The following is a 25,070-nucleotide window of genomic DNA, read 5'->3' as shown; positions in this document are numbered from 1 at the left end:
ATATAACTTCCTCTCAACAGAACAGCATACCTACTCTGCTGTAGTTAACTATATAACTTCCTCTCAACAGAACAGCATACCTTCTTTGCTGTAGTTAACTATATAACTTTCTCTGAGTAGAACAGCATACCTTCTTTGCTGTAGTTAACTGTATAACTTCCTCTCAACAGAACAGCATACCTACTCTGCTGTACTTAACTATATAACTTCAGTTTTATTGATTAATTGTTAGGTAGTATTTTGTTTGTCAGTTTTATTAATTAATTGTTAGGTAGTATTTTGTTTGTCAGTTTTATTAATTAATTGTTAGGTACTATTTTGTTTGTCAGTTTTATTAATTAATTGTTAGGTAGTATTTTGTTTGTCAATTTTATTAATTAATTGTTAGATAGTGTTTTGTTTGTCAGTTTTATTAATTAATTGTTAGGTAGTATTTTGTTTTTCAGTTTTATTAATTAATTGTTAGGTAGTATTTTGTTTGTCAGTTTTATTAATTAATTGTTAGATAGTATTTTGTTTTGTCAGTTTTATTAATTAATTGTCAAGTAGTGTTTTGTTTGTCAGTTTTATTAATTAATTGTTAGGTAGTATTTTGTTTGTCAGTTTTATTAATTAATTGTTAGGTAGTATTTTGTTTGTCAGTTTTATTAATTAATTGTTAGGTAGTATTTTGTTTGTCAGTTTTATTAATTAATTGTTAGGTAGTATTTTGTTTGTCGGTTTTATTAATTAATTGTTAGGTAGTATTTTGTTTGTCAGTTTTATTAATTAATTGTTAGGTAGTATTTTGTTTGTCAGTTTTATTAATTAATTGTTAGGTAGTATTTTGTTTGTCAGTTTTATTAATTAATTGTTAGGTAGTATTTTGTTTGTCAGTTTTATTGATTAATTGTTAGGTAGTATTTTGTTTGTCAGTTTTATTAATTAATTGTTAGGTAGTATTTTGTTTGTCAGTTTTATTAATTAATTGTTAGCTAGTATTTTGTTTGTCAGTTTTATTAATTAATTGTTAGGCAGTATTTTGTTTGTCAATTTTATTAATTAATTGTTAGATAGTGTTTTGTTTGTCAGTTTTATTAATTAATTGTTAGGTAGTATTTTGTTTGTCAGTTTTATTAATTAATTGTTAGGTAGTATTTTGTTTGTCAGTTTTATTAATTAATTGTTAGATAGTATTTTGTTTGTCAGTTTTATTAATTAATTGTCAAGTAGTGTTTTGTTTGTCAGTTTTATTAATTAATTGTTAGGTAGTATTTTGTTTGTCAGTTTTATTAATTAATTGTTAGGTAGTATTTTGTTTGTCAGTTTTATTAATTAATTGTTAGGTAGTATTTTGTTTGTCAGTTTTATTAATTAATTGTTAGATAGTATTTTGTTTGTCAGTTTTATTAATTAATTGTCAAGTAGTGTTTTTGTTTGTCAGTTTTATTAATTAATTGTTAGGTAGTATTTTGTTTGTCAGTTTTATTAATTAATTGTTAGGTAGTATTTTGTTTGTCAGTTTTATTAATTAATTGTTAGGTAGTATTTTGTTTGTCAGTTTTATTAATTAATTGTTAGGTAGTATTTTGTTTGTCGGTTTTATTAATTAATTGTTAGGTAGTATTTTGTTTGTCAGTTTTATTATTTAATTGTTAGCTAGTATTTTGTTTGTCAGTTTTATTAATTAATTGTTAGGTAGTATTTTGTTTGTCAGTTTTATTAATTAATTGTTAGATAGTATTTTGTTTATCAGTTTTAATTAATTAATTTAACTGATTCATCCTATTTTCACACGTATTTCAGTCAGTTTTATGATAAATTCTGTATGACGATATTGTGAAAACATAACCAGACACCAAGAAAGAATAAAGATTAGCTTTATTAAACATATTATTACATTAGGCTTAGTACAACATTTGATAAACTTATTTTAGTTCCACAACACACGACTAGGTGTATACTACATAATCAATTTGTTGTCTGTGAAGCTGTACAAATTTCACACTCACTTATTTGCACATTGGAATGTGAACATAACAGGTAAATAACCAACAGTGAGAAATATGAAATATACAACTATATAACATTTTATATTGCAAAAGTATTAATATAAAGCAATCCAGAGCTCGACACTGTATTTGGTCAGTATCGATAAATTGGTGAAGCATGTGTTTTAAGTAATCAAAACAGTAACAAAAAATAGAAGAGTGAAAAAAAAAAAAAGACTGGATATTGTTTCCAATTGTACATTTGTATTGTTGTTCTCTGACAGTATATTGTTTCCAATTGTACATTTGTATTGTTGTTCTCTGACAGTATGTTGTTTCCAATTGTACATTTGTATTGTTGCTCTCTGACAGTATATTGTTTCCAATTGTACATTTGTATTGTTGTTCTCTGACAGTATATTGTTTCCAATTGTACATTTGTATTGTTGTTCTCTGACAGTATATTGTTTCCAATTGTACATTTGTATTGTTGTTCTCTGACAGTATATTGTTTCCAATTGTACATTTGTATTGTTGTTCTCTGACAGTATTTACCTCAATCAGTAAAGGGTATAGAGTTATAAATTACATTCTAGCTGTGTAAGAATTCGTTTACGCATACATTAAGCTAACCAGCAGCCAAAACATACCTCTTGAACCTCGGGCAAGATATGTTAATGTGGTATTTTCACGGTGTTTGCCAAATAAACAAATATTCCTCTCCACATGATTAATAATGTTTTTCATTCCAGTCACACCTTACTCACCCAACACCATGTAACACCACAATTAGAAAAACTAGATTGGAACTTTTTTCACTCATTGTAGCGTACTAATTGAAATCTCAGGTTGCCTTTGTTGTTTGAAGACAGGTTAACGTACCATACCATTTATCATAATATTAGCAAGAGCATTTCGCCTTTTTCGCCACGTTCCAAGATCCTTTGCATGGTATCTCAGCTGTCTCAACCAATCATTGGACTCCTTTAATGTATCAGCCTGTTAGGGAGATTTATTAAGAAATAAATAAGAATTCATATCTGGTAACTCTTGACGTTAAATGTATAAAACATAAATCTGACTCTAATAGTTAGCATTAAATGTAAAAAACGTAGGATTTTATCTTTATTTACATGAAATGTAAGAAAAATAGAATTCTATCTTTACTGACATAAAATGTTATTTGATTTTTAACAGTATTTAATTCGGTAGTAATTAATGAAGTGTAAGCAACATAATTATCTATTTCACTTCTTTTTTTGTTTGTTTGTAGTTTAGCACAAAGTTACACAATGGGCTATGTCTACTCTGCCCCCCACGGGAATCGAAACCCGGTTTCTAGCTTTATAAATCTACAGACATATCGCTATGCAACCGGAGGGACATTTCACTTCAAAAATATTTGAACTTTCAAACCATAGCCTTGAATTAAAGTAACTGTTTGATTGATAGAAATGAAACACAAAGTTACACAATGGGCTATTTGTGTTCTGCTCATCACGCGTATTGAAACCCGGTTTCTAGCGGTGTGAGTCCGCAGACATACCGCTATGGAACTGTAGGGGGTGAAGGGCGAGTAGAAGTTAAAAAAAAAGTAACCACACTACAGCTAATAAAATAACTAATATTATATAACTACATAATTACTGCATACTGTAAAACATTAAAATAACGTATGTATTAGCAATGAGTGAAAACATCACAGTAATTCTTATTATATCACTCAGAGAAGTGATTTACAAAAATATAAATAATTACTTACAAGAACTGTTATTTAGCTAATCAATAATCAGTAATAAGTAAAATCAAATTAATGAATTTATTTTTTCTGCATGTTTCAACTTGAAATTCTAACTATAACAAAGGTCATCGTTGAATCTGACCTTGAAGAAATAAGCTTCCTTCGTCGTGTAATCCTGGACTTCAATTATTTCACAGCTTTCTGGATCAGAACTAATAACACAGTTCCCAAGATGCATGGGATCCTAAAAAAATATATTAAAAATAAGAGCTAGCGTTATGTCTCCCAAGAGGTTTAAAGTAAAAATTCATTAATGTAACAAGCTAAGGACACAGTTCTCATGGTTTATTTTGTTGTTAAGCAAAAGGCTGTACACTAGCTGCTCTGTGATGTATCTACCGCGACCCTCGAGACAGATTTTGGTATTATAAGTTATTGGACACACCGTTGAGCCAAGGTATGTTTGCTTTTGAGTTTCGCAAAACCTACTCTGAAGCGATCAGACTAGTCGTCCCTAATTTAGCAGTGATGGAGAGAAGGCAGCTAGCCAACTCCATCCACCACCAAATCTTGGGTTACTTTCTTTTTACAAAAGAACAGTGGAATTGACCGAGAAATATGTCGCCTTTGATGCACGTTCGATGAACTCGCGACCCACAAATTGTGAGTAAAGCACCACAACCTCCTAGCTGTGCAGGACCATTGCGTTACCAAGATGCAATAGATGTTGGAAAACAAGAATTTACAATGCATTTGAAATGTTACAAGACACCTAAATTTAACAATCAGAAAACAACATTGCTCTAGAGCGTGATAAACGGCACATTTTTTTCACTTGAATAATTCTTTGTTTCTTGTTTTCAGTTATGCAATTAAAACGCACGAGCACGTATTTTAATTTGTTTCTAGACACTGGATGTAATTTAAATCGTTTCAAAAGAATTTCAATATAAATCTCAGCCATAGATGTGGGAAGGTTGACAAATGATAAAATCCTAATATTAATGAAGGTTTGATATTAATTCATATTAATCAACATAATTTCGTTCTTACTTTGACTAGCATAAATCGACCATTCTTTTCCTTCAACAGAAGTAACGTAGCATCTTTGATTCCTGTGTTTCTAGGAAACAGGATAGAGTTTTCGTTGGCCAAGTCAGGCTTGTAATTAGAATTCGGCTTTCCTAGCGTAACAAGCAATGCATGAACTGTGTTAAACTTCTGTGGCTTTCCTTTCTTGTTCCATGGCATGTCCGCCATTGGGTAGAAGTGCAGTTTACCGGCCATTACGAAACGAACCTCGTCACGGTTCCACTGGAGTACTTCTAGCGCCATCTGTTGGGAATATAAGTATAGTAATATCATAGTATAAGTACTAATTCACAATAGCCATAATAATGTGGAAGCACAGTTTTGACCACTATTCATCTCTCACATGCTCAACGATATGGAATATTATTTCGCTAAATATTTACGTGTAAGGAAGATTAAAAATCAGATTACCATCAATATGAACAGGAGTTTATATGCTCCTTTAAAGAAGCTTTATCAGTATTTCAGTGAAAAAGAGAGATACTTGAATTACATGCCAGTCATTCTATATCCTGACAAAATAACAAGTGTCTGTATATATGTAAAGACATATTGATTAAGAAACAACTAAACGAATATCCATGAGAATTTTAACACAAGTAATATTATGTGCACACAAACTTTCATCTCTTGTACAAGTGTTTGTTTCTTTGTTTTGAATTTTGTGCAAAGTTACACGAGGGCTATCCACGATAGCCATCCCTAATTTAGCAGTTTAAGACTAGATGGAAAGTAGCTAGTCATAACCACCCACAGTCAACGCTTCGGTTACTTTTTTACCAAGTAATAATGGGATTGACCATCACTTATAAATGTACTTCGAGTTCTAAAACCAACCAAAACGGTTACAGCTGTACTTCTGTCTCTAATAACTCACTGAAACATCTATACTACTAGTTCTAACAACCCACCGAAACGGTTACAACTGTACTTCTGTCACCAATAACTCACTGAAACATCTATACTACTAGTTCTAACAACCCACCGAAACGGTTACAGCTGTACTTCTGTCTCTAATAACTCACTGAAACATCTATACTACTAGTTCTAACAACCCACCGAAACGGTTACAACTGTACTTCTGTCTCTAATAACTCACTAAAACATCTATACTACTAGTTCTAACAACCTACCGAAACGGTTACAGCTGTACTTCTGTCTCTAATAACTCACTGAAACATCTATACTACTAGTTATAACAACCCACCGAAACGGTTACAGCTGTACTTCTGTCTCTAATAACTCACTGAAACATCTATACTACTAGTTATAACAACCCACCGAAACGGTTACAGCTGTACTTCTGTCTCTAATAACTCACTGAAACATCTATACTACTAGTTATAACAACCCACCGAAACGGTTACAGCTGTACTTCTGTCTCTAATAACCCACTGAAACGGTTACATCTATACTCCTAGTTCTAACAACCTACCGAAACGGTTAGAGCTGTAATTCTATCTCTAATAACCCACCTAAACGGTTAGGCCGTACTTCTGTCTCTAATAGCCCATCGAAACGTGAAAAATTGTGATTTGTCATAATCTACACGGATACTAGTGACCGTTTTTATATGAGGCTTAAATGAAATAAGCCTGTACTTTGTTTAGTTATTTATATATGATATAAATCTCAACAGCTGTGAAGAAGAGTACACACTTTGTACATCAACATATTATATCAATGCAGCCTTCAGTTCTAGATTCAAGTAATCAGAGGGTGGTACTTAATCACTAAAAAGAAAAATATATTTTATCCACAATGACGAGAAGAAATATCAGGTTAATATGTAAAAAGGAGTGAGTAACTTAGATCGTTAATCTAGAAACATGAAATTAAGTTAGTGTAAAGTGTTAAAATGAAGTTATTAACGCATACAAGTAAAACTTAGCTGCTAACACAGAACAGTAAAATTATGTTAAGTTAAATGAGCAAGGTAAAAGTAAAATTTACTCATTAAGATACAGAAGTACACTGTAGCTAGAGGTATAGCTACTAATATAATCAAGTTGTCACAGAAGTACACTGTACCTAGAGGTATAGCTACTAATATAATCAAGTTGTCACAGAAGTACACTGTAGCTAGAGGTATAGCTACTAATATAATCAATTTGTCACAGAAGTACACTGTACCTAGAGGTATAGCTACTAATATAATCAAGTTGTCACAGAAGTACACTGTACCTAGAGGTATAGCTACTAATATAATCAAGTTGTCACAGAAGTACACTGTAGCTAGAGTTATAGCTACTAATATAATCAATTTGTCACAGAAGTACACTGTACCTAGAGGTATAGCTACTAATATAATCAAGTTGTCACAGAAGTACACTGTAGCTAGAGGTATAGCTACTAATATAATCAATTTGTCACAGAAGTACACTGTAGCTAGAGGTATAGCTACTAATATAATCAAGTTGTCACAGAAGTACACTGTACCTAGAGGTATAGCTACTAATATAATCAAGTTGTCACAGAAGTACACTGTAGGTAGAGTTATAGCTACTAATATAATCAATTTGTCACAGAAGTACACTGTAGCTAGAGGTATAGCTACTAATATAATCAAGTTGTCACAGAAGTACACTGTACCTAGAGGTATAGCTACTAATATAATCAAGTTGTCACAGAAGTACACTGTACCTAGAGGTATAGCTACTAATATAATCAAGTTGTCACAGAAGTACACTGTACCTAGAGGTATAACTACTAATATAATCAAGTTGTCACAGAAGTACACTGTAGCTAGAGTTATAGCTACTAATATAATCAATTTGTCACAGAAGTACACTGTACCTAGAGGTATAGCTACTAATATAATCAAGTTGTCACAGAAGTACACTGTAGCTAGAGGTATAGCTACTAATATAATCAAGTTGTCACAGAAGTACACTGTAGCTAGAGGTATAGCTACTAATATAATCAAGTTGTCACAGAAGTACACTGTAGCTAGAGGTATAGCTACTAATATAATCAAGTTGTCACAGAAGTACACTGTACCTAGAGGTATAGCTACTAATATAATCAAGTTGTCACAGAAGTACACTGTAGCTAGAGGTATAGCTACTAATATAATCAAGTTGTCACAGAAGTACACTGTAGCTAGAGGTATAGCTACTAATATAATCAAGTTGTCACAGAAGTACACTGTACCTAGAGGTATAGCTACTAATATAATCAAGTTGTCACAGAAGTACACTGTACCTAGAGGTATAGCTACTAATATAATCAAGTTGTCACAGAAGTACACTGTAGCTAGAGGTATAGCTACTAATATAATCAAGTTGTCACAGAAGTACACTGTAGCTAGAGGTATAGCTACTAATATAATCAAGTTGTCACAGAAGTACACTGTAGCTAGAGGTATAGCTACTAATATAATCAAGTTGTCACAGAAGTACACTGTACCTAGAGGTATAGCTACTAATATAACAGTAAAATTTCAACTTATTGAAATATAGTCAAGTTATTAAGTAAAATTAATTGTGTAACATATATCATAAGCAAAGAGGAAATAAACTCGTTTTTACAGACATAATTTTGAAGCCGTAGTAAGTTGAGTATCATGAACATAAACAAATAAAAACAACAGGTACATCAATGCATGTATCATTAACAACAACAGGTACATCAATACATGTATTACTAACAACAGGTACATCAATACATGTATCACTGACAACAGGTACATTATTACATGTATTACTAACAACAACAGGCAGATCAATACATGTATCACTAACAACAACAGGTACGTCAATAGATGTATCACTAACAACAACAGGTACATCAATACATGTATCACTAACAACAACAGGTACATCAATACATGTATCACTAACAACAACAGGCACATCAATACATGCATCACTAACAACAACAGGCACATTAATACATGCATCACTGACAACAACAGGCACATCAATACATGTATCACTGACAACAACAGGCACATCAATACATGTATCACTGACAACAGGTACATTATTACATGTATTACTAACAACAACAGGCGGATCAATACATGTATCACTAACAACAACAGGTTTACATCAATACATGTATCACTAACAACAACGGGCACATCATCAGTACGTGTATAACTAACAACATCAGACACATCAATACATGTATCACTAACAACAACAGGTACATCAATACATGTACCACTAACAACAACAGGCACATCAATACGTGTATCACTAACAACAGCAGGCACATCAATACATGTATTACTAACAACAACAGGTACGTCAATACATGTATCACTAACAACAACAGGTACATCAATACATGTATCACTAACAACAACAGGCACGTCAATACATGTACCACTAACAACAACAGGCACATCAATACATGTATCACTAACAACATCAGACACATCAATACATGTATCACTAACAACAACAGGTACATCAATACATGTACCACTAACAACAACAGGCACATCAATACATGTATCACTAACAACAACAGGTACATCAATACATGTATCACTAACAACAACAGGGCACATCAATACATGTATCACTAACAACAACAGGTACATCAATACATGTATCACTAACAACAACAGGCACATCAATACATGTATCACTAACAACATCAGACACGTCAATACATGTATCACTAACAACAACAGGCACATCAATACATGTATCACTAACAACATCAGACACATCAATACATGTATCACTAACAACAACAGGTACATCAATACATGTACCACTAACAACAACAGGCACATCAATACGTGTATCACTAACAACAACAGGTTGCATCAATACGTATGTATCACTAACAACATCAGACACATCAATAAATGTATCACTAACAACAACAGGTACATCAATATATGTATCACTAACAACAACAGGCACATCAATACGTATGTGCCACTAACAACAACAGGTTGCATCAATACATGTATCACTAACAACAACAGGCACATCAATACATGCATCACTAACAACAACAGGTACGTCAATACATGTACCACTAACAACAACAGGTACATCAATACATGTATCACTAACAACATCAGACACATCAATAAATGTATCACTAACAACAACAGGTACATCAATATATGTATCACTAACAACAACAGGCACATCAATACATGTACCACTAACAACAACAGGTACATCAATACATGTATCACTAACAACAACAGGTACATCAATACATGCACCACTAACAACAACAGACACATCAATAAATGTATCACTAACAACAACAAGTACATCAATATATGTATCACTAACAACATCAGACACATCAATACATTTACCACTAATAACAACAGGCACATCAATACATGTATCACTAACAACAACAGGCACATCAATACATGTACTACTAATAACAAGAGGTACATCAATACATGTACCACTAACAACAACAGGTACATCAATCCATGGGCACAGATCGCTGCTTTAAAACTAATTTTTACTGATTTCCTTTAGATTCTGTTGTTGATTATTAGACTAAATGTTTCATAATCATGATGTTAACAGGCTTGAAATTATCAGTGAGAACCATGTATAAGAGGCTGATTTATATTTAAATGGCTGGCATGGGTGTTAAAACATTAATTAAAGTACAAAAGTTAACCTAAAGATGATCCCAGAAGGTCGAAACGTTGTTCTGTACTTCAATTTAATTAAAGTTTCAATACCCATACCAGCCGTCTTGAGAATACATTTTGACTTCAAGTGTGCTTCTCGTCATCACGAGCTATGTATCTCTACATCTCTTACCTTTCGTAGTTTGATACTACCAATATCGACTCCGTTCGATAGTCGTCGGTTTGAGCTTGAGATAATCGATATCCTTCTCCAAATCTTGGTTTCGCCCACTCCTTTGGTTTGCTAGTTAAAAACAGAAAGTGTCTTTAAACCCTCATGTTCTAACATGATACACAGTTATTGACTTACGTAAGATACAGCTAAACCACATCATTAAACATGGCAAGTTCGCCTGTAGTTTACGTAAAATAAACTTAGCTTATTTTTCAAACATACGATCAGTATCTTTATCACAGAACTTTGTAAGTTAAATATTCAGTACTAATCATTTGTATGTGAAACTCCTACGTGAAGTTGAAGTCAGGAGTTCATAGGTGAATCGAAGGATGATCCATCAGATAAGATTCCTGATAGAAGTCATACTAATTAATAACAGGCGCTAAAGAAAAGCAACCAACAAGAACAAAGATATAGCACGTGCTATTTATATTGGGATACTGCACTCAAAACAGTAGATTTCCAATTTACAATAAATCAAATTACAGTTACAATTACATATAAAACTTGATAAATCATAACTATGTTTTAACAATGGACGCCTTCTGAGTAGTGTCAATGACTGGAAGCACAAGCAATTTATAGAAATACAACCAACAACTTGATGCAAACATGGAAAACAACCCGCATTTCCCTATAACTGGGTTTATTGTCCATCCCGGAAGTAAGATACTGTTACACTCAAAGAACTTCCTGTATGTGATCATATACATATGGGTTACCAGTATATTTACCTTAAACGTGTCACACAAAAGGAAGAATAGTGTGGGTTAGTACCCGCAGCCTCTGTGAATTTATCGGCACAAGATCTGACGAAATAAAGTTAGGCCTAGCAGTCTTTCCTTCAGAGACGAGCACAATATTCATGTGAACAATGGAAGTTGAAAACAATAGCAACTGGCTAGTTCAGATTAAGATTTGAAGGTAAAGTAGTTCACACGGAAAGAACATGTTTGCACAGTGAAATATTAATGAATGCACGTCTCTCACTCACTGTTTACGTCTTCACTTACGTACGTTTGGATGCCTTCAGTTAATTAATTCTTACTTCAGGTAACTTTTGGTATTCTCACGAGTACAGGTTACTAATTCCTACTTTAGGTAACTTATAATGCAAGAGATAGACATATTGTTTTTCCTTTGGCAATAACATACAACTTACTCATTCCAAATCCGATTTTTATGGATAAAAATTATAATTAAAGAAGCCAACATTCGTGGATGAATGCAGCATATCTCCTTCACGCAACCCAAACATGTTTTATTATTACACCAGAAAAATCGAAAACTGTCGACATTACTGTTTAGGAACTACAATAGGTTCACAAAACGGAATATAGTTCACCAAAACCCCACACTGTTTTCTTCACTAAACATTTGGGCAAAACACAAATTCTAAATTGTCTACATCTCTGTTTGGGACCTGCAAACACCACATAAGTTGGCCCAAATGTAGCAAACTAATTTACTAAAGACCCTAAAATTGTGTTTTTTTTTACCTTTTAAATCTCCAATTAAAAGAACAGAAATGAGTATATTCCACAGTTTTGTACATATACATATATTTGTACGGGACTTGTAAAAGGTGTTTTTTCATCAAATCCAGGTAAATTGGCCGAAATAAGTCGGAACACTCCCCCTTCAAAATTATGTTTTTTGAGTTATCGTCACCCTATATAACTCCTAAAAATGTGTAAGTCCACATTACATATGTGTGGGACCTGTAGGTAAGTATCTTTGTACCACACTCCATGTAACTTGGTTAAAATATGGCCGACAAACTCACCAAAACCACAAGTGTATGCTTTTTTTCAGTTCTGGCTTCCTAAAAAGACTAAACTGTACAAATACAATATTTTTATAGGTCAATGTGTAGGCACATTAAGATTAATTTTTGTGACAATTTTAATCTTGACTGACGTAAATATGACTGTACAAGAGCCCAAAATATACATTTTTGGTTTGTTTGACGTTTGTATTAATAAAACCCTTAAAAAAGGTCTAACTTAAAAGAGTTATTAGAACAGTGTTTAACCCTGCCATGTTTCAAGTTAAATAATGCAAAGTTGTTTCCCTATGTAGACACAATAATAATTTTTCTATGCACCAAACAATGATGCTAGCGGTGTGTCTACGGACTCACACCACTAGAATCCAAGTTTCGATACCCGTGGTGAGCAGATCACCGATAGCCCATTGTCTAGCTTTGTGCTTAATTTCAAACAAACAAACAAATGATGCTAGCGCAAATTCTGTCAGTGTAAATTATTTAAGAATACTTTAGAAATCCGTTGGGTGCTGTTACATAACATTATTAACATGTGAACTAAAACACTGTTAGCTAAAATCGCGATCGTTACTTGTGCAATGATAATCCAGATACATTAAAATATTAATTTCCGTGATATTCTGTAATGACACAACAATAAAGGTATCTGCAGCTAGAAAACATGTTAAATTAACGATACAGATTCATGTTGAAAATTATTAATTTTCAAGGATAACGTTTATCCTTAGTAACTTTATTTACTCATTAAAACTTGGATTTAACAATGTACATACTTTGATAAGTTTCATATTCACAGCATGAGTAGCATGAACCAATAACTTAGTTCCTGTTGCACAGCTTTAAAGATAACTTTAGATGAGTTGATAAAAATTATCCATTCTTGAGGATTATGCTCAGTGCTTTATTCTTCAATTAAGGAATCAACATTTGTACAAAAACATAAAGCATGATGATGTATGACTCTGGTGGTCACTTCAATAAACTGAAACTCTTTCTCCCAGAACCAATAAATACCTTCACTGTAAACGAGAACCGAGAAGTTCCCTATGTTGTTTTGATAGAGACAAGTCAATAACCAGATAAATACCTTCACTGTAAACGAGAACCAAGATGTTCCCCATGTTGTTTTGATAGAGACGAGTCAAGAACCAGATAAATACCTTCACTGTAAATGAGAACCAAGAAGTTCCCCATGTTGTTTTGATAGAGACAAGTCAAGAACCAGATAAATACCTTTACTGTAAACGAAAACCAAGAAGTTCCCCATGTTGTTTTGATAGAGACAAGTCAAGAACCAGATAAATACCTTCACTGTAAACGAGAACCATAAAGTTCCCCATGTTATTTTGATAGAGACAAGTCAAGAACCAGATAAATACCTTCACTGTAAATGAGAACCAAGAAGTTCCCCATGTTGTTTTGATAGAGACAAGTCAGGAACCAGATAAATACCTTTACTGTAAACGAGAACCAAGAAGTTCCCCATGTTGTTTTGATAGAGACAAGTCAAGAACCAGATAAATACCTTCACTGTAAATGAGAACCAAGAAGTTTCCCATGTTGTTTTGATAGAGACAAGTCAAGAACCAGATCATTTAGTTCTTACTGTGTGATCAGATGAGGAAGTTTATGTTGAGGTGTTACAAGAATAGAATTACTAGATGAAGATGATTCCTTGTCTTCTTCACAAGATAAGTCTTCTGTTTTTTAATTCATTGGTGGATGTGTCACTGGAAGACAATCCATATGACAATCCATATTGGATATTTAATGAATTGTTCAGTTTAGCCAAATGTCCAAAAGATTAGTCATACAAAAATAACAATTATATGATGTTTCGACTCGCACCACATCATGAGAACTACAAATGGTATACTTTCTCTCTACTTATTCAGCCACTGTGTTAAGCCAGTTGTGGAAACTGTACAACCCACATATAGAACCAAATGATTTTCTTGGTCACCAGTGTTACATAATGATAGTAAACTACCTTTATCTTATACGTGATGTATTTCGTGTAACACTTAGTCGAAACTGTTTGGATGATTTTGGTATTTTTGGACTTTACTTGAACTGGAGGCAACCAGCATTTCAAACCATTTCCTATAAAATATCAAATTATTTATGTTTAAAGAACAAGAGTTTAAAATATTTTAAACAACAAAGTTTTGTGGAATTTTATTATATCACGAGTAAGGTGAGAGGAAGAAGATCGAACTTTCTTTTTGTTTCACTAGGCGTGGAGCGAGGCGAAGTGATCAACTGAGTAAGTGTAAGGCAGCTGAGAGAGAGTTTGATTCCGTTCCTTCTGTACACAGTCAAGAACTTCTCGAATATTGTAACAAACCGAACATGATTCCCAGGAATGAGAATGAAGTAAAACCAGTGCAATTCGTCATAGTTTTATTGGGAACAAATAGCATATATGAATATTTGGAATTTCGTTCCAGTACATAACAGCCACAGTTTGAACATATGATACCTTTACGCACTAAACTCTCCAAGTAAACTTAATTTTACAGCATAAGTCTATTGCACAAAGTTGATTTCCAATAAAATATTGATATATTACAATAACCCGAAATCTACAAAAGAAGAACAAATTCTGATTACATATTTGAAATTAGCAACATCAGATTACTATAAATTTCTTGAATTTTCTCACATAGCAAAAATTTTGTTTTCCAGTGTAATATGTTCCAACATTGCAGTAATTGTATTACATCGTGCAATAAGGTATTACTGGATATAATGTAAAAATACAATAAGTACCTTGCAGTAATAAAGACTGTGGAGCTACGTTTCTGTAATAATGTATTTCTAAGGAAGTTGTACATTTGGTCGCCTTATCCAAGTTCTGTTCCTAAGTCTATATCTGGGTGTTTGTACCTGGGCGGTGTCTGTATGTGTTACTAACAATGCAGGGCATGTTTAACTATCTATGCATGTTTCTATATCAGTGGCACTTGTTTAACTATTTTTATTGTGTGCCTCCTTAACTGTCTGTGTGTGTGTTTCTATGTAGCGTTTGTTTAACTATCTGTCTGTAAGTGTTTCTTCCTATGTAACGTCTGTTTAACTATTTGTCTATGTGTGTTTATATCTATATAGTACCTGTTTAACTGTCTGTTTATGTGTGTTCCTAATTATGTAGTATCTATTTAGTTATCCATCCATGTATGTTACTTTCTATATAGTGCCTGTTTAACTATCTATCCTTGTGTGTTTCTACCTATGTAGTACCTATTTAGCGATCTGTCCACATGTGTTTCTTCCTATGTAGTTCTTGTTTAGCTACCTGCCCTTGTATGTTACTACCTACGTATCAACCTAGCTAACTGCCTTTGTGTCTCTTTATCTATTTAGCTGCTTGCCTAGCTAACTGTCACAGCGTATTTCTTTGTACATGCCTACCTAGATAGCTTGTCTTTTTGCATATCTCGATGTCCACCTAGCCAACTGCCTTTGTGTCTCTTTATATACTTAGATGTCTAAATAGTTAACTTCGCTTATATTTTTCTATCTATGTCGGCGTCGACCTAGATAACTGCTTTTGTATATTTCTATCTATGTACGTGTTTAGTTAGTAAACTGCATCTGTGACTTTCTATCTAGATAGTTGTCTCCCTAGATAGCTGTCTTTACTTATTTCTATTCATGTAGGTGTGTCCATAGGTAACTACACATGTGTCTTTCTACCTAGCTTTCTGCCTGCTGCGTATTTATTTATTTCTCAACATTTCCGCGTGCCACTCTCTGAATCTGTTTCAGCCTATTTTTCTGGGTGTTAGGTCATTTCCCAGATGTTCCAATTATATATTCATAACATAACTTGTCAGCGAGTTTTATAAAAATTATTTAAGTGAAAATTACTTGACGTTTGTGTTTCTTAACGACTGATATTCAGAACGTTTAGAAGATCCTGTGTCCATACAAGAGGCAGTTTTTTAATAACAGATGTTCAAAGTACGTGCACTATATTATGTGTATGCGAAACACAGCTTAATACCGCACGAAAACGAGAAGCCTCGAGAGTAAGAAACAAGAAAAAACCTGGCCTACTTTTCATTTAACGAAACAGTGAGCGGCCTTTGCTACGCGCAAGGTTGTTTATCGAAGGCTAAACTCGTACTTTGCAGCTAAATGAATTCTGGGACACCTCCCTCCGAGCTGTCGTTGACAGACCAACTACAATTTATTGTTCAAGTAATAATAAAACATACTCCAATCCATTTGGAGAAAGCACCGTAGGAATCAATACATTCGCTGGATCTTCATAAAACCAAGTTATAAACTAAAAACTTTCAGAAATTCCACTCGAACTGGTTACTAGTTTTCTTCTTCTTTCAGCCAGTTTGTGCATAATACAAAATAAAACGATTCTTCTTTCAGCCAGTTTGTGCATAATACAAAATAAAACGATTCTTCTTTCAGCCAGTTTGTGCATAATACAAAATAAAACGATTCTTCTTTCAGCCAGTTTGTGCATAATACAAAATAAAACGAGTTTCAAATAGCATTATTTGCTTGCATGGAATGGTGTTTTACTAATTTGTCATGTGTGTTTTTATTATATCAAAGACATATCGAGCTACCTGCTGAGTCCACCGAGGAGAATCGAACCCCTGATTTAAGCGGTGTGAATCCGTAGACTTACCGCTGTACCCGTGGGGGACTTACTAATCCGTTTCAGCTACATCTTCATGTGGGATATTTTTTTTCTTGGGGAATGTCCAATAAGCAAAACAGATGCTGAGAAATTATTGTGTTCAAATCTACATGGGAAACTGGGGATTCTATACTGAACTTAAACACTGTTACTCTGTTACTGTTGTGTGTTTAACAGGTCACCTGAGCTCTGTTCACAACGGAGAACCGAACGTTTTAAGTCCGTAAACTTATTTTTTTTTACCCACTGATGGACTTGAACTGAATGTTTAGACTACAGACAAGCAGGAACCGATTCGTAGTGGGTAACATTTTGGATCACTCGTGTCACCAAGTGCTAATTTCATTATTCAAAACTGCTTGTATCGTGATTAATACACTCACTTACAGACATGTAGTGTTACAGATTCGTTATATCTGTTAAATACAAAGGGTTGGTATGAAGGTGGCACATGTTAAAATTGGTCGTATTAGATGGTCAACACATGTTAAAATTGGTCGTATCAGATGGTCAACACATGTTAAAATTGGTCGTATTAGATGGTCAACACATGTTAAAATTGGTCGTATTAGATGGTCAACACATGTTAAAATTGGTCGTATCAGATGGTCAACACATGTTAAAATTGGTCGTATTCGATGATCAATTCTTCGATGTCAAATCTTATTCTATACTTTCTGAGATCTAGCTACAGATTAGGTTAAAAACATTCATTTTACGTCTCATCATGTTACTTAAATAGAAATAAATAGTGAAAATACGATCCACTATAGCAATGAACTCAAAACGTCTAACATTAGATAACTTTTTTTTTTTTACTGATTTTCTTATTCATTTATCGGTTCTGGTCATTTTAAGTAATAAATGTTTAGAAAGGGAACATCACCGACAGCATAACAAATATTAGTTATTACTTATTGATAATTTCGCTTTTCCAGACTTGGAACATGTAAACATATTCATAATTATTGTTTCAATAGTTGATATTCGACAGATAATTCTACAGGATGTTCGGAAAGTCACGGGGCAGTTTTGTAATCATATTTTATTCAGTCTATTTCAAGCCAGAAGGATCCAGACCTGTATTGATGTCAACGGGGGTCACTTTCAACATTGTTTATAATTGTCATTCATATTTACCTCCTGTATTCTACATTGAAACATGTCTGTTAATAAATATATAAGTGCACAGTGATTTTCCGAACACCATGTATTATAACCATAGCTATATTATCGGTCACACAGTGATAGCTATATATCATTGGTCACACAGATTTTTTCAAATGATAATTGTTGGGTTTTTCTCTAAGCACATAGCTACATAATGCTATGTCCACTCTGGGTAATAAATCACGATCTTTAGCGTCACAAACCCTTAACCTTACGGCTGCGCCACCGGGAGATTTTGCAAAAGCGCTAAACGGAAAGAAATAATAGGAACATACCTCAAGCTAGCAGAGTCTAGTCGGTGCGTGTGTTGAGGTGTTCTACGTCAGTAAAGTGACACAAAGGAACACTTTTCTGCGCCTTTTCCAGGGCCCACACTTGCAGCCTGTTAACCATAGAAACTGTTCTTATATTCGCATCAGCGCAGCCTTAGACACAAAATGTTTGAAGGTCGGATCATACGATCACCACCAAACAATGAGCACTTGCTGCGAGGCTTCACTTCAAAAGACTGCTGAGCTACGTCATTCCACGCGTTCTAGAGAGACTGCGTAAGCAAAGTTTGATTTCGTATACAAGATATTTAGTTGTGACAAACCGCGGAATTCGAAGCTCCGCCGATTTTTAGAATGTGAGCGTATGACGTAATCATTCCTGGATTGTATGGAACTTAAGATAAATAACATTCTCGTTAATAGTTCTATGTAAATAAAAAATACTCATTAGAAAACGACGGATAATTAAAAACAATTCAGTTGTAGTTGTATGTATTCATACAACACATTATAATATTTACTGATATTAGTGTATTGTAGTAGTAGTTTATGTATTCATACAACACATTATAATATTTACTGATATTAGTGTATTGTAGTAGTAGTTTATGTATTCATACAACATATGATAATATTTACTGATATTAGTGTATTGTAGTAGTAGTTTATGTATTCATACAACATATGATAATATTTACTGATATTAGTGTATTTTAGTAGTAGTAGTATGTATTCATACAACACATTATAATATTTACTGATATTAGTGTATTGTAGTAGTAGTTTATGTATTCATACAACACATTATAATATTTACTGATATTAGTGTATTGTAGTAGTAGTTTATGTATTCATACAACATATGATAATATTTACTGATATTAGTGTATTTTAGTAGTAGTAGTATGTATTCATACAACACATTATAATATTTACTGATATTAGTGTATTGTAGTAGTAATAGTATGTATTCATACAACACGTTATAATATTTACTGATATTAGTGTATTTTAGTAGTAGTATGTATTCATACAACACATTATAATATTTACTGATATTAGTGTGTTGTAGTAGAAGTAGTATGTATTCATACAACATATGATAATATTTACTGATATTAGTGTATTTTAGTAGTAGTAGTATGTATTCATACAACATAAGATAATATTTACTGATATTAGTGTATTTTAGTAGTAGTAGTATGTATTCATACAACACATGATAATATTTACTGATATTAGTGTATTGTAGTAGTAGTAGTACGTATTCATACAACATATGATAATATTTACTGATATTAGTGTATTTTAGTAGTAGTAGTAGTATGTATTCATACAACATATGATAATATTTACTGATATTAGTGTATCATAGTTGTTTCTATTTTCATTCAGCAGTGATTTCTTCCACTGCCTTTTACTAACACAGTAAAAACTGATGGCGTTAGACGACTACATTATATATAACAAATCTGTTACACAGACATACACAACAGCCACGTGTAAACTACACATTTAAAGAAGCAGCGTCCAGATTAGGCATTTAGAACAGCAACGCGTTTACAATAGACACAACAGCCACGTACAGACAATAGTAACTTACAACATCGGGTAGACTGTAGTCATTTAAAATAATAACGTGTGGACCATAAATATTTATAACAACAATGTATAACAATATATACCGTTGCAAACAAGAGACATTTATAAGAGTAACGTTTGAAAATAGACCGTTACTACAACAATGTGTGCACTGTAGCCACTTGCAACAGTAATGTGTAAAAAGTTTACACTTAAAATAACAATGTGTACACTATAGCTGCTTACAACAGTAACGTGTAATTAATAGACGTTTACGACGGTAACATGTAGAAAATAGACTTTACGACAATAATGTATAGACTAGACTTACAACATCACTGTATAGAAAGACATTTATAAAACAAAGTGTAAATTATAACACTGACGTGTGGCCTAAACACATATAACACCACGTACAGACAATAAATACACTTTTACAACACCACTGTGAAGATTGTAATAATTTACAACAATAACGTGTAGACCATAAGTATTTACGAAAACAAGATTTCAAGGAGGCAGATTGTGTTTTAGTTTGCCCGAAGTTTCATACGTTTTAAAACATAAATACATCTTAGTTACTAATCTAAATAAATCACAGTAGAATTTTGCGGTATCTGTAGAGTTATTTAGGTTTTCTGTTTTTTTGGTTATTCAACTGTATATATAAAACCTAAAAAAATAAAAGTTTAATATCCTTCATGTGCGAAATTTTAAAAGGTTTGTCAACTTATGTTCAGAAACAACAGAGCTCATAAAAGGTTTGTCAACTTATGTTCAGTAACAACAGAGTTCATAAAAGGTTTGTCAACTTATGTTCAGTAACAACAGAGTTCATAAAAGGTTTGTCAACTTATGTTCAGTAACAACAGAGTTCATAAAAGGTTTCTCAACTTATGTTCAGTAACAACAGAGTTCATAAAAGGTTTGTCAACTTATGTTCAGTAACAACAGAGTTCGTAAAAGGTTTATCAACTTATGTTCAGTAACAACAGAGTTCATAAAAGGTTTGTCAACTTATGTTCAGTAACAACAGAGCTCATAAAAGGTTTGTCAACTTATGTTCAGTGACAACAGAGTTCATAAAAGGTTTGTCAACTTATGTTCAGTAACAACAGAGTTCAAAAGTCGTAGCTAAAGCCTTTTTCACTTTATTTTTTATTTATCGTTATGTATTTTAAGAAAAATAAGTTTAATAATTTATTTCTAAATATTGATAATTTGCAGACATACATAATGTGGCTGCATATTACAAAATAGTAGTTCAGTAACACATAGGGAAGACTAAAGGTCAGTATTATATTACGTAACATAAGGGCACGTACACAGAGTAAAGACTACACTTACAACAGCAACGAACTGACAATATTCATTTATAACAATATCCTATAGTTAGGATACACTTACTACAATAATGTGTACCCAGTACACATTTACAGTAGTAATGTGTAGCTAGTAGACATTTATAACAGTAATGTTTACACAATTTTACTGTTGCTATAAAACGTTGTATTAGAAAATAATACACATTGTATATACATGTACATACGATAGTACGTGTATACACATTGAACTATCGTTGTCTGCCACTTTGTTTTCGATCAAAATCACATTAGATTATCCACTGTGTCTGTTGAAGGAAACAGAACCCCCAATTTTACCGTTCCAAGTGAACAAAGTTACCACTGTCCCACAAGGGGAACATGCACGATGTCGTTCACGTGACACCAATGTAATACGCACCTTGGTAATTTATTTCATTTTTATACCCGTATTTTATACCTGTTTTGAAGTCCATAAATATGTTATTTCTCGGAGATTCTTCACATGGATTCTACGTTTATGATGTCGCAGTCAGAGAGGCGTTGACACAATTCATAATTAGTGTCATGAATTTAAAACCAAAAATGGCTGACTTCGCCTCAGTTGAGCTGGGTACACAAGAGTGAACATATCTTGGTATTGACGTACTGATACTAACAGGAAAAGTTTCCAGTGAAAAATACTCATAACGGATGAGAATAACTTCAACAAAATACAGTTCTATAAAAGGGAGAAGAGAGAACCATAAAACGCGGTTTTTTTCTTTGAACTACACTTGCGTTCTATTTCTGTCCACATCCTTAACGGTGAGTTCCATTTCTCGTCTTGGCCGAGTGAGTCACTCTTGGCGCCAGACTTGTATTATCTCCCGTGTGAAAAAGTTGAAATATTCTCGATTTCAAGACAGATAAACACACATACTAAGCGTTATGTTCGACTCTTGGTAAAATTCGAGTTTCCTTTTCTAGAAACGAGAATGTATCTCAAATATAAACTTCGTGAATTGACTTCAAACAATGTCCCTGGTGGCGAAGAAAGTAACTGAATTTTAGACGTTAACAAATCGCGTTGTTAGGTGTTAACAAACGAGCTTAACTTTTGTTCTCTGGCAAAAACACTTAACTCGTTGAGTAAGTAGCTAGACTGCTAGAGTAAGGCACTTTTTTAGCAGCAAATACTATAATACTGAAGTGTACAACAAATATTCGTGTTAGTTAGGTAATACAGTTGTGGACTACCCTCATTCTAAACGTGTTGCTCGTGTTTTGTGGACACTTTTGACTAACGTGTAAAACATGATATTAAGTGAATTATGGCATTCCATTAATGACAAAATATATTTACCTTTTTGACATACAAGAAGGTTTGGTTTACTTTCCTTTGCCATGAAGGCTCGACATGGCCAGGTGGTTAAGGCGCTCGACTCCTTTCTGAGAGTCGCGGGTTCGAATCCCTGTTACACTAAACATGCTCGCCCTTTCAGCCGTGAGGACATTATAATGTTACGGTCAGTCCCACTATTCGTTGGTAAAAACGTAGCCCAAGAGTTGGCGGTGGGTTGTGATGACTAGCTGCTTTCAATATAGTCCTACACTACTAAATTGGTGACGACTAGAGTAAATAGCCCTCTTGTAGCTTTTCGCGAAATTCTAAAACCAAAAACAAACAAACAGTCCTTTGCTGAAAGATATCATAATACGAAAGAAATGTCGCAGTCAAATGTATTGACTAACATGGGGGCACAGCACACATAGCCCATCATGTAGCACTGTGCTTAACTATAAACAAACAGACTAGCACGGTGAGAAGTACTTTTTTTTTATTTCACATGTAATTATTTTTTGTTAATTTCAATAAAACTGGTTACTATTAAAACTCTTCAAATAAACTAGTTTATATAAGTATATTAAAAGTCTTACTGTTCAAATAGAACGCTCGTCATTATTTGTTTCGTATTTTAATCTAAAAGTCTTCTATTTTTGTAACGAGAGAAGTCGCTTTGATTTGTATGAAGATTTCTTACAACTGCTGTCAATTCTTTCGTACGGAAACAATAACAGAACGGGCACCTAACGCTCAACACGGTTTTGTTTTTCTGTGCTCTGTTATAAACGCGACTACTTATATTCAGATTTTGTATAACAGTAAGTTGTTTGTCCTTGAAGAGCAGACAAACGTGTTTTGTAAGAACTAAATAACACAGTTCCTGGTTCCTTAAAGTAACTTTCATTAGTGCTATAACGTATTAATTAATTTTAAATATTACCATATAATTCTACTGGTATAAAACACCTTCGCTCAGTTGTTGGTTTCAAAAGCATCTTTGTAATTCACGGAGATCCCAAGTCAAGCTTCCCCATTATCCCCATTTACTTCTACAGTTATTCTTATGGAGTGAGAAGTGCGTAACCAAAAGAATATTCCTCAGGACAAATGTCTGTGGCATCTGAGAAAGTGTGCCATGTTTGTTCCTGATAGCTGGTAAGTGGTGGCAAGGGCATAGTTTCAAACATAGCGTCCCTGGCAACCTGAAGGTCCACTAGTTTGTGAGTAGGGGATAAGGACATAGTTTCAAACATGGCGTCCCTGGCAACCTGAAGGTCCACTAGTTTGTGAGTAGGGGATAAGGACATAGTTTCAAACATGGCGTCCCTGGGAACTAGAAGATCAGGAATTTAAAATTATAGGCCAGATTTGGGAAGGAAGTTAGCTTCTAAAAGAGTTTAGCACCTCAGGTGGGTGGGGTGGGGGTTCGCATAGGTATAGTTCTCTTGTGTATTGATTTATGACATTAGGAATTTCAATATACCTGTCTTATACAGGATTATTTAAGTTGTTTATAATTTATTTTTATAATTCTCATCTGCATAGTTACTTAAATGTTAATCACAAGTTATTAATCAATACTGGATTATAACAAGTTGCAATTATAAGGTAACAGTTTCGCCGGTAGTTGTTATAATTGTAGTTTTGATACCGAAAATTTTACACAATAACTAATAAGGATAGAACATTCAACAGTGAGTGTCTCTTCGTTCAAGAGTACGAATGATGAAGTGAGTTCTGTTGATACTGAACTGTAAAGAGAGTTAGTTTGAAATTAAGCACAGAGCTACACAATGGCTTATCTGTGCTCTGCCCACCACAGATATCGAAACCCGGTTTCTAGAGTTGTAAGCCCGCGGACATATCGCTTAGCTGCTGGGGGGGGTATACAAATAGTGTACAACTACTTAAGTTCACTCAGATAAATTGTCGAATTATATTGTGCCTAACTAAGAGTGCTGAACTTACAAATTGCATCACGAACAGAAAATCTCACACAATTCATTTGGTGTCAAGCAAAAAAAAACGTTGTTTGTGTCATATCTTTTCCTGACTTGGTCTGATTTATTCTTAGCACTGGAATCAAATCACCGACGTATTAATGGTAACAATATCACTGCCTGTACTGTTTGAAAAGGTAGGACGATAAAGAAGATATGAGGAGAAGCCAGCTATCTGTTTCTTGTTTTACAACAGATGTTTCCTTATCTGCTCCTGCGCAGAGCCACACATTGCGTTATCAGCGCTCTGTCCATCGAGGTGAACTTAACCTCAAGTTTTAGCGTCGTAAGTCCTTATATTTACCGTTTATCACATCGATGGACTGA

At 33.5% G+C, this 25,070-nt stretch overlaps 1 protein-coding gene across 7 annotated transcripts in view; it reads right to left on the bottom strand.

Annotated features, from left to right (window-relative positions):
* Nucleotides 1–1,842: 1,842 nt before the first annotated feature.
* Nucleotides 1,843–25,070, bottom strand: part of LOC143235657 (uncharacterized) — a 153,987-nt gene continuing 130,759 nt past the window's right edge. For all 7 annotated transcript variants that reach the window (XM_076473906.1, XM_076474198.1, XM_076474030.1 and 4 more), the window contains 4 exons: nt 10,569–10,679; nt 4,765–5,046; nt 3,854–3,955; nt 1,843–2,969 (listed from right to left, as the gene is read on the bottom strand). In XM_076473906.1, the coding sequence (XP_076330021.1) occupies nt 2,844–2,969; nt 3,854–3,955; nt 4,765–5,046; nt 10,569–10,679 (621 nt within the window). In that variant the 3' untranslated portion in view covers nt 1,843–2,843. The remainder of the gene's footprint in view (nt 2,970–3,853; nt 3,956–4,764; nt 5,047–10,568; nt 10,680–25,070) is intronic.

Source organism: Tachypleus tridentatus, chromosome 1, assembly GCF_004210375.1.
Source record: "Tachypleus tridentatus isolate NWPU-2018 chromosome 1, ASM421037v1, whole genome shotgun sequence".
Lineage (NCBI taxonomy): Eukaryota > Metazoa > Arthropoda > Merostomata > Xiphosura > Limulidae > Tachypleus > Tachypleus tridentatus.
This window is presented reverse-complemented; position numbering and strand designations above follow the sequence as displayed.